Genomic DNA, 12,136 nt, shown 5'->3' with positions numbered 1-12,136 from the left:
CCCCATGGGTCTTCTCACCTCAACAGTCCTACTTCGACTGCCAAGCAGTGGCAGCGCTCAAAAACACAGGAACGTATTAAAGGTTGTGCAGCGTGAACTGCCACAGTGTCCTAAAAGGGAAGGAAACAAAGGTGAGCAGGATCAGAGTGGAAAAGGGAGTCACATACTGTACATGCCGAAGCTGTGAAGAGGATGGACGTGAAAGGGGATGAAAACAGATGAATTGTGCGGTTGAGATGCAGGGTAAATCTGAAAGAATTGAAATGGTGTTGGAAGCAGCGAGGAGATTCCTCAAAATAGTGGTATTTACTACATTATGGTGAGGACTTGAATTATACATTGAGGGAAGGATTTGCGCAAACTCAGACCACATGGGTCTGAGACTAATGACGATAAAATAGTTTGGACAATAAATGTTAAATGTATGAGAGTTATGGGATGGGGTGAGCACAGAACACTAATAGCACTAAAGACTATACATCAGAGAAGATCTATGTGATGATGATGATGTGCAGCGCCAGTGCTGTAAACATTATGGTCAAGCCAACATGCTGGCACGAAAGTTTCATGTGTTCAGACAATGTCAAAATAGCACTTTTTAAAACCTACTGCACTCCACTCTATACAGCTCACTTGTGGTGCCGATACAGCAAAGCGAAAATGAAAAGACTTCAGGTGGCATATAATGATGCTTTTCGAATATTCCTGAGACTCCCAAGATGGACCAGTGCTAGTGAAATGTTTGTGACCAGTAATGTACCCACATTTCATGCTGTACCGAGGAATGTTATGTATAGATTCATGTGTAGACTGAGGGAATCAAATAATGCACTAATTATGGCCTTAACAGGGATCACACAGAGTGACACAGTCTTCTCCTCATGTTTCTGGAAACACTGGAGGCAATGTTTATATGTTTTTAATTGACAAGGACTGCCTGGAGTGAAAATAGCCTAATACATAGGCTATTTCTGTGTTGTTGTTTTTGTATTTACTGTTGTGTTTTTACATGTTGTTTGTATATGGACCCATTGTGTCTGAAATAAAGTTTTCAATGAATATACAGTAATGCAACTACTACAGTAGCCTATAAGGATGTCATGCCAATAAGTGTGGTGACTCCAGGCCAGGGACCCTCGTGGTTCCTTATGTTGGGGGGCTCGGTTCTGGCTGTGTACAAATGGAACCATGTGGCAAAAGTAATTGAACAAAGCCCTTCCCTTTAGTATCATTGGTTAATGGTAACACCTGTCTGTGATGGAAGTAAGGAAGAGGCCCAATTTCTGTCCAATCACGGCTGCTGTGCATAGACCCCATTGTGAGTTACTGTAGCCTAATAGCCTAAATCTCTGTCACATAAAACTTCCAAGTATAGTCCAAAATACCATAGCCCACTTGTCATGTAGCCTATACAGTACAGAAAGACACCACTGCAATTAGACTTATTGCTAAGAATTGTGTTCATAAACGTATGCTAGTCATGATAATCATCCTAGTATGCTCCCATTAGAGGGAGCGAGCTGGGAGGGAAGGGAAGAGTTGTGCTGCAATTGTGCACATTCATTGTGTGATAATAGCCTAACCTTACCTCTGGTCCATAGCTCTAAACGCATGACCAGAGCTTAACCTATGATTCTTTAAATGTCGTAAGCGAAACCTACCTTTTTGAAAGTGCACAAGGAAGAGACTGTTCCTCTGCAACTCTACTACTTCTGTGCTGCTGTCATGTTATTGTTACGGCGGTTCGTTCTCATTCTCCACACCTGCTGCTCCCCTCGTTGAGTATAGTAGCCCGTGTTGCCAGATTGTGCAAGAAAAACAAGCGCTGGCAAACAAACAAACAAAACGAAATCATCATAATATGATGATTTCGTTTTGTTTGTTTGTTTGCCAGCGCTTGTTTTTAACTTTCTTTAACTGTATTGTATATATTATATACAATACAGTTAAAGAAAGTTAAAAAAAAAATGGGGAAACGTGTTGGCCTACTGTATGGAAATGCTGGGCTCCAGAGATTTAAAATGTATGGGGGTCTGTGTGTGGGGGTCTGTTTGTACAGGTGAGATTTAGAAAAAAAAACATGGGGTTTGCAGGGTTAAATTTACCTCATTTTACAACAAAAATAATAATAACTTTATTAACAAAGTCCTAAAAATCTAAAAGTCTTTGACTTTGTCCAGATCTCAGTAGGCTACAGCCCTTCCACTCTATTACACCCCCCTGTTGGCCGTGCGCGCTACATGCCAGCCAGCCAGCAGCTAGACTGTGCATCTGCATTGTGCACATTGCACAACCCTGTGTGTTGGTCTGTGTGAGTGAGTGAGTGAGTGAGTGAGTGAGTGAGAGAGTGAGTGAGTGAGTGAGTGAGTGAGTGAGTGAGTGATTAACAGTTTGCAGAATTACAGTAGCCTACATTTCAAGCACAACTCAATACAAAAACTGGAGTGGACGACACCATAAAGCATTACACTTGTTTACAATAGGGTCCAGTCCACCATTTTCAATTCATCATAACATTTAGAGACTACAAATATACAGCCAATCAAATCATTGGTATGGGTATGGGGTATACGCACAAACACCCAAAGATGGCCATATGAGGCCCTCAAAAAAGGGAGTCATCTCCAGTCTCCAACCAGCTATTTAAAGCGGAGACGCTGTGAAGAGAGGGGCTTTTATGGCTTGAACCGTCTTATCGCTGCTTGCAGTGATATTTGTGGGCTCGCTCCAGCGAGCACACACTAGTTCTCTACAGCCACTTTTTTGGCATCCAACTACTTCAACAGAAGAACAGATCAAACTATCTTTATGCAGTTATTTATGACGGAGACAGTGGAGAAGGTTCATGACTGAGGTGCGTGCAGCCTCTTTTATTTATGAGTGAAAATCATATAGCAGGCCAGGGAATGGTAACATAAATCACAGTCTGTTGGCCACACGGTGGCGTCAATGGTCCCTCGACGATATCTGCCGGTGAGAGAGGGAAGTTAGTCTTTAAGTTGAACAGAAATACAAATACACTCCTTTTCTGTGGGAGGTCTGCCACCCTGCCCGAGGCCACTCTGGCGGGGTGGTGGGGACAGACAGAAATAATAACGGCCTTCTCTCTTTCTCTTTTCCTCTAGGTTCCTGTGGCGAACAGCGACTCCCGTGGTGGGTACAGGTAAGTACAGGTACAGTAGGTGGTTTAGCTTAGAGTAGCATAGTTCATTAGCTTAGGCCTCTTCTTTCTACAGGGTTCCCGGGACAGGTATAGTATCACACAGGTACGATAGTTACATAGGCGTGCTTCCCTACGCAGCTCAAGGAGCTCGCTAGCCCTCCTATCCGAAGCAGTAATATCCTTAGCGGAGTCTTCGCCTTTAACGGCTCCTCTTGACTCATAAGGTGAGTAGTATGAACAGTGGTAAGGTTTCTCTTACGACCTTTTTAGGCGGTGTCGGTTCAAGGTGGCGAGGGGTCCCCGCTGTCTCTCTCTCTCACTAGCGGCAGGGGGACGAGGAGTGGGTGGCGTCCTCCTCCGCCTCTCTTCCACCTCGCCTCTCTCTGTGTCCGGCTCCGAACCTAGAAACCTGTTAGATAGAGGGACGATGAGAACGTGCACACAGAGCGATATAACAGTGGGGAGCGTGTATGGGAAATATAGTGTCGCTTACCACCCGAAGTCTCTCGTGAGGCGTGCCTCTGTCAGCCCGTGGTGAACCAGCTGCTGCTGCGTGCGCTCAGAGTGAGAGCGGCTTTTATACTCGGCCGGCTGGCGTTGATTGCTCGCCGCATAATTTCCGTCTGGCCTAGTATGAGATCCGGCACATACACCTGGCTTGATTGGCTGATGTATGATGATAAGAGTGCGCCCACGTCACACAAGGGTGATTTTTATTATCATTCATGATTAGGGCTTAAGTGGTTAAATAAAATGAAGTTCAGTTTATATGTATACAGTATTTTATATTTATTATCGCTCGTTCATTGTAAAAGTTAGTAGAACTTTAATAAAATCCAATATTTCATGAATCCTTCCTTCCTTCCTTCCTTCAAAACATTGGTCACATCAGTAATCTAATCTAAAATGTGGTCTAGTAGTCTCCAGAATCGGAATTGGAATTAAACCTACAGTATCATTGGTTGGGCTACCGATCTCCTAGCAGCTGGAGGTGGAGGTAACCAGCAGATTCTCAGTAGTCTCAGTAGCAGCAGCATCTGCTCTCCCCGCTCCATTTACATCCTTTACAGCATTCCCAGTCTCCCTCAAGACACCAAAGACGTCCCAGGAAGGAGGCAGCATGTGGCGGGTGAATGCCAGACGTGCCAGCAAGGAGGCTGATTGAATGGTGAGCATGGTGAGCAACATTATGAAAGACCTGAAGGGGAAATACTGGTGGATGTCCCCTGTTAACTCATCCTCCCTCCAACCGGGAAACATCAGGACAGGGGGGATGTGGAGTAGAGGCTCCCCGCTCAGAAGTCTCACAAATGTCCCCAGGACGAAGCCAGTGGTCGCACCGTATCCGTTAGCGAAACGACAATGGAGGACACAGACGATCTGCGGGAAGACCATGCAGTACAGCAGGTCTGAACTCATCAGCCAGAACGCCATGACGCCTTCCCCGGTGAAGGCCAGGCCGGTGCCAGCCAAGCCCACGAACAGCACACTTAGCCGGATCACCCATGCACACTCCACCTCCGATGCCTTGAGAGAGAGTGGAAAAGACTCGTTATTACAGAATGACCGTCTGATCTCCTTCTTGTGCCTAAGCCTAGTAATACAGAATGTATGCCCCATCGTATGACGGTGTCACATGCCGAAAATAGCAAATCTACAAGCTCATAATGTGTTGTGAATGAGCATGTATGCGTTGTGAATGAGCATGTAGATCTATTTTCACTGCTTAACACCATCATGCCACAAAGTATAGATCAGGCTTTAAAACTCTGGTCTCAGAAATGTTTATACTCAGTCACATGGTATATGTTATATATATATAACTTTCATATAATACCCGCGATATGAACGAGTTCAAAATAAGTCAAGTCACACACATCGACAAACCTTCAAGCAAGGCAGGTGAGCAGGTACTCAAAACGACCAAAGATCAAAAGCAAAAAAACAGAAAGAAGAAGCATCTGCACACTGTAATACTCATTATAATATGGTACAGTAATTGTCTATTCTGTCTGTGACTCAGTCATCCTTTAAGTCATCCTTTAAGTGACTTTTATGTAGGCATCCAATGAGTGAGTTACATTTAGAGCCAAAGCTCACGTCATCTTAAATAGAGTCTTCCTCGTTCTCTTCAGTTTATCTCTTTTGTTCGAGCACCTGTTGAATTTTATTGGATGTGCGTGCACCTCTTGAACACATACACATACAGAAAGGTTTCCAACCTGTTTCCTGAGGTAGCTCTTGTAGATATTCTGAGTGAACATGGATGCAGAAGAAAGCATGGCAGAGTCCACGGAGGACATGACGGCTGCAGCCAATGCCCCAATGCCCAACACCGACACCCAGGACGGGGCGAGGTTTTGCAGGGCCAGTGGAAGCACATTCCCTGCCTCCCCGCGCTCAAACGGAGATGGAAGACCATACTCTGTCTGGTTCCAGTCTGAGAGGGGGAAAAGCCTAGTGTGAGTTTAAAGCTGCAATCGAGAACGTGTGAACATTATTTGAAACAATAGTATGTGTATAACTAGTACATCTGCTGTGGTTGGAGGAGGTCTACTCTACTTCCGGGAAGCTCATAAGGGCAATATTCTCCCTGGCCAAGCAGGCGCAGAGCGTCGCAGTCCCGCCCCCTGCGAGGGCACCAGAAGAGAATTCCATATAGATATAAAATGTATTTATTTAGAAGAAGAAGAAAAACGGTTGTTGTACACTGCCCTTTTTTTTCTTTTTTCTAATGATTTGTTCGGCCCCAAAATATGCGTTTATTGTCATGATTTGTAAACTCGGCTGTTGGCTTTGTACGAGGCTTACAGGTCTTTAAATAAAGGGACTGAGACGCTCTATGTCTTAGCACATCGGTAGTAAGTTGGGGGTCCGCGTCAATATGCCGACGGTCCATTGGTCCGATCAACAACCTACCTCAAACCCTCACCCTAACCCTAACCTCCCCCGGGGCAGACACCTAAACCTAACCACCCACCCTCTCCCGACCCCCAGCGCACCTCGGATCAATGCTCCTTCGGAGCAATGGTCCGAAGGAGGAGTAAGTTGGGGTCCGAACCGTGGGTAGGACAAGATTTGTGGAATGCACATTGCAGCTTTAGCAGTGAGTTTGTGAAGTACCTGCAGAAATAGCCACCGCTCCTATAATGACTGAAGGAATGCCCATGACGGTGGAGAGGATCATTGATGCAAAGCACGTGATCTGGGCCTGAGCAGGTGATGCAGCAGAAAGGACCCTCTGATAGAATGCCTGGAAGGACAGTCCTCCTAAGGACTGCGCCCCACACACACACACACACACACACACACACACACACACACACACACACACACACACACACACACACACACACACACACACACACACACACACACATGCCATCAGGCTTCCGCGGTATCCTGGTGTCGGGCGGCACAAATTATGTCTGAGGCATGGAGTGCCAACGGATCACTGCCATCAGGCCTCAGCTGGGTCCAGTTGTACACGACGGAAGGTGGAAAGTTCATGCCATTTAGCCATCCATGAGCACAGCATAAACAGCTGCAGCTGATTGCAACACAACGATGCAACCCATTACTCTTAAAGACATGCACGCACACACGCCCTGACGTGTGCGTGTGTGCCACCCACACATTGCAGCTTTTGCGCAGAAAGTATAGAATAGGGCAGCCAGTAAATAGAGAAAAAGATAAAATATGGACATTGAAGGTTTCTGCCTGACAATGCAGATATGTAAACACAGATGCATACTGTACATGGATAGGATTTGGCGGGAAACAACAAACCAACCAATAAGAGGAATTCATCGATCCATTTTCCAACATCCTCTGTCTTGAGCTCCCCCAGCCAGGGCGGTGAGTGTGGAGGTGTGAGTGTCATATTATATGATGATGATGATGATGATGATGATGATGGGTGGAGAATTACAAAGGGAACACACAGCCACTGGGAAGGGCAAGATACAACAGAACAAGGAAATGGGTCAACAGAAATATAAATAATATTCACCGCCAGTGCTAATAGCTAATGCTATCAGGGGTGGGGGGGATGGAGTTTGCATTAACCACTCCCTCCTCAAAATGTAAAACTTGGCACACTCTTTAAAAGAAAGAAAATAAAAGAAAAATCAACATTTTCCATAATATTTCCAAGATAAAAAAAAAAAAATGGGGAAAATAGGAGTTCCGAGTGCATAATCTTACTCAGGGCACCTCAACGGGAAAATAAACAGAGACCCTCTGCTTCCCAGCCAGGCTCTCTACCCATTAAGCTATGCCACCATATAGCCTGAAAGAGCCTGTGCATATTAGAGAGGCAGAACAAACTAGCACTGGAAACCGACACCGACTTCCTATTGGTTCACCAACCTATGAGCCCGCATCCCCTTCCGTTTCCGAGGCTATGCCACCCCTGACATTCACGTCTGCTCTCACCAGACTGATGAAGATGATCAACAGCTGGATGACATCAGTGTAGGCCACTGAGTACAGGCCTCCCAGCAGTGTGTAGGTGATGGCAACACCTGCAGACAGGACGATGGCGTAGGACGAATGAAGATCAAGAATCACACTGACTGTCCCACCTGCAGAAACACACAATATACACACGTGTGCCAATTGAACCCTAGTGTCCCTCCTCTGCACATGTCATCCTCTATAGGTGAACCATATGCTATATTTCAGCGAAGATATCAGATTTACAAGCTCACATGCCTTCCACGGAGCACACTTTTGTAGTTGTTGTAGGAAAGAAAACATAACATTATTTAATCAGTAAGATGATGACGTTTCCATTTTGGTTTCTGCTCCTAGTAAAATATCCTTTGGTTCATTGTTTTTGTTTCTGCTCCTCAAACCTGTTCGGAGCCCTATAGGTAGTAAGCACTGACAGATGCAAGGATGAACAGAGCTAACAGCTAAGCAGAGTTTAAATAACATTGATGCACTGAAATGCCAAAGTAAGGAGGAGACCTGTGGTGAGGTGCAGATGTAGCAAAAGTGGGAGTAGTACTCTAGACTACATACATGTTGGTCCCTGAAGGACCTGATGTTGATAAGCAGAGCTACACTATACACATGTTGGTCCCTGGAGGACCTGATGTTGATAAGCAAAGCTACACTATATACATGTTGGTCCCTGAAGGACCTGATGTTGATAAGCAGAGCTACACTATATACATGTTGGTCCCTGGAGGACCTGATGTTGATAAGCAGAGCTACATAGTGTAGCTCTGCTTATCAACATCAGGTCCTCCAGGGAAATAACATTGATGCACTGAAATGCCAAAGTAAGGAGGAGACCTGTGGTGAGGTGCAGATGTAGCAAAAGTGGGAGTAGTACTCTAGACTACATACATGTTGGTCCCTGAAGGACCTGATGTTGATAAGCAGAGCTACACTATATACATGTTGGTCCCTGGAGGACCTGATGTTGATAAGCAGAGCTACACTATATACATGTTGGTCCCTGAAGGACCTGATGTTGATAAGCAGAGCTACACTATATACATGTTGGTCCCTGAAGGACCTGATGTTGATAAGCAGAGCTACAGTATAAAGTGTGACTGACCCAAGGCACCCAGGATGCAGGCCACCCAGAGAATGTCACTGAGCAGACTGGGAAGCAGGAGGGCTGTGGTGAGTGCATTGCCATAGCGATGCTGAAATGGATCCATCATCGTCACGTAGCGCTTCGACCTCATTTGTTTAGCAAAGAACAAGCCTCCTGTTGGGACACAACATGAAGGTGGTGGGTTAGACCAAGGGTTCACAACCTTGGGATCGGGACCCCAGGTGGGTCCCCGGATGATTAATGTGCATATTGTTTTCTCACTCAACAGTAAACAAACCAACAGCAGTAAGTCGCCCTTTTTTAATGATATATCGGACAATATTGATATATGCTACTGATAATATAGTACATCACTACTTTTAAGACCTTTTTAATACCTCTAAAATGTATTAAATACAAGGCAAAAATAACAATAGGCCTAGTGTCAAACTGTCAAATATTTCGTAAGAAAGAGGAAAACATTTTGAAAATAGCAGCACTACAAGCTCAGTGGAATCGAGTCAAACTAAATGTAATAAATTGCCTCAACTCCAAATCCAAGTGGTGGGTCATGGCCTGAAAAGTTTGGGAACCCTTTGGACAGTACAGTAGACCTGACTGTACAGATGTGAAGATGATGCCAACGTCTTCGTGAAACAATTTTCTCTGAAGGCTATATCACTGCATGTTTTTCAGAAAAATTATGTTTCTTCAGTGGCTCTCAAATGGTGGGCCAAGTCCAGATCTGATTTTGTTATTATGGATTATTTACAGTATGTACTATATTAGTACTTTGTGCACACTCAAATCCCAATACAGCAAATAAAACATATATTTTAAACATAAAATGTTCAAAAAATAACAAATGTTCAAAAATCTTCCCACCCAAATTCCATTCTAATGAAGTTGAGGAAACAATACACATGATGTTGGAGTGTGTCTGTTACATCACAGACTTGAATCTCAGCTCTTCCTGGACTACAGTTGAAATGGAAAGAATGCACAATGCTGCTTCTTACCTACGAGGAAGGACAGCACATATGAAGGGGGCCCTAGGGCCCAGATGACGCCACGGGAGGGAGTGTAGACGGCCTCGGCAGTACCCATGATGTAACCTCCTCCAACCCAGGTGGCTGATGGTGAAGAAGCAGTTAACATAGTCACACACACACACACACACACGCACACACACACACACACACACACACACACACACACACACACACACACACACACACACACACACACACACACACACACACACACACACACACACACACACACACACACACACACACACACACACACACAGGAACAAATTGTTGCTGTCGGGAAGAAACCTTGTACTGTCTGCATGTGCAGAACCATGTGTTCCTAATAATGAATCCAATATAGTATTATATATTAGTCACAAGCTCTTAATACTTTTCATTGGTTAAATAATTGTTGCAGAAAACCAACAGGGAAGACTTAAGCACTTTCAACCTGGCGTCTCAAATTTCCAGAAGTAGCAAATCTACAAGCTCACAAAGCGTCACATCTTTTCAGTACTTTTGAACGACGCTGTCATACGACGATATACAAAGTAGGGAATTAGTTTAATTTTAAAAGATGAAATGGAGATAATAGGTTTCTGCAAGAACAGGGGGGAAAAGACAATCTCACAGAGAATTGTTGCTCTATCTAAAGGTCCATTGAGACGGGCAGTGAGCCAGCGACTGATGCACCTTGTAATTCATTTTCAATGAAAGGAGTGTGTTTATTTTGGACGTGTGGAAAAGTTGAGGGGCGTATTTTCGAGGGCGCGGTCCCATGAAATTTTGTGAACACACCCGCGACTGACTAGACCTGGATTGTGTATCAGTCAAGTCAAGTCGTACGATTTGTCACACACGTTACCGCAGTGAAATTTGTTCTCCGCATTTGACCCATTTCTTGGAGCTGTGAGAATTTACAATTTAGGCATTTAGCAGACGGTGAGCTGCAGCCGTGCCGCGCTTGGGAATCATTTGATTAGTTGATTTACTCCCAATCCAACCCATTGATGCTGAGTGTCAAGCAGGGAGGAATTGGGTCCCATTTTATAGTCTTTGGTATGACCCTGCCGGGGATCGAACCCCGACCTCCCAGTTTCAGGGCGGACACTCTAACCACAAGGCCATGGAGATGGTCAACTTTTGAAACATTTGGAAAAATCATAAGCAATAAAGCAATTGTGAAAAGTTTCAATAATTGACAGTTTTCCCTGGCACATGTTTCGGATTGAGGATCCACATCAATTTGGAGGCCCTTGACATGAAAAGATTTGTGAATCCCCGCTTTATGCTATATACGTACATCGTCGTACATACATTTTCTCACCTGTCATTGTGAAGATGCCGATCCAAATGTTGATGTTGCGTCCTCCTATCATGGTGACCTCACTTCTGGATCCAACACATTTCTTCTCCTCTCTCCTGGATTTCCTTGAAGCCCAGACCCCCATCCCCAGGATCAAGGCATAGAAGACCAACACTGCTACCAACCCAGCTATGTTTAGAGCCATCGTGAAACTAAAACACACAAATGCAAGCAGACAGGATGTGTTAACATATTGAAATGTCCTTGAGCGAGATATTGAATCTATACTGCCCCTGTTGCTGCTGCTGCCACCAGGTGAATGGAATGATAACATTTATTATTTATCACAGAATTGTCATAATTAATGCTGATAAAAGCAGTAAATTCCATGTCTACTCACCGTTTCTTTTCCCCTGAGGGGCAACAGGACCATATCTGGAGAATGCATGGGACTGTCGCTAAACTACACTGAATCAAAAGTGAATAACTTATTTTTGAACGTCTGACTTTCAGACGTTCAGTCATGTGGCAGCCAAGTCTATCCACACAAGCCAAGTCTATTCACACAACCACGAGTTGTGTGAATCATCCCAAAATTGGCTTGGTGAATAGGCGCCTTGGTATGCAGGGTTTTGGCAACCAACTATTATGATTGTTACTTAATGTTCTAGACCCTACCTCTTATGTATTCATGTTTAATAAAAAGCCCCGGGAAGAGAGGAGAGCCAACTGCACCGAACCTTCCCGGGAATGACAGCTTTGCATGGCTACCTTTGTATGACTATATGTACGTGGGTTTCAATAAACTAATGTTTTAGACCCATCTCGACTGCGCCTCTGATATAGGCCTACTCTGAAATCAACAATAGTACAAAACAAAAAAAGGCGCCCCTCACTTGACAAAATGTTATTGGTTTTTACAAGCTTCTCCCATATCAGTTACACAACTTGTTTTAGTGTTTTAAGTCCTTACATAAGTAAGTATAGTATATATACAGTAACTGAAATCGGTGTGGCAGCCAGGCAATATGTTCCAAGCACGGCTGGGCTGACTTTATTTTGCACTAGGAGTATACATT

At 44.5% G+C, this 12,136-nt stretch overlaps 1 protein-coding gene across 1 annotated transcript; it reads right to left on the bottom strand.

The window, feature by feature from the left end:
- Nucleotides 1–4,141: 4,141 nt before the first annotated feature.
- Nucleotides 4,142–11,262, bottom strand: LOC308321841 (high affinity choline transporter 1-like; the record flags this gene model as incomplete). Its single annotated transcript, XM_080772932.1, has 8 exons — nucleotides 4,142–4,690; nucleotides 5,386–5,603; nucleotides 6,287–6,440; nucleotides 6,957–7,112; nucleotides 7,601–7,749; nucleotides 8,736–8,891; nucleotides 9,737–9,850; nucleotides 11,079–11,262. The coding sequence occupies 8 exons, from the start codon at nucleotides 11,260–11,262 to the stop codon at nucleotides 4,142–4,144; spliced, it is 1,680 nt and encodes a 559-aa protein (XP_080629058.1).
- Between the last annotated feature and the right edge of the window lie 874 nt (nucleotides 11,263–12,136).

Source organism: Protomyctophum bolini (genome assembly GCF_963924005.1).
Source record: "Protomyctophum bolini genome assembly, chromosome: 9".
Taxonomy (NCBI): Eukaryota; Metazoa; Chordata; class Actinopteri; order Myctophiformes; family Myctophidae; genus Protomyctophum; species Protomyctophum bolini.
Note: the sequence above shows the minus strand (reverse complement) of the source record. Positions and strands in the feature narration are given on the sequence as shown.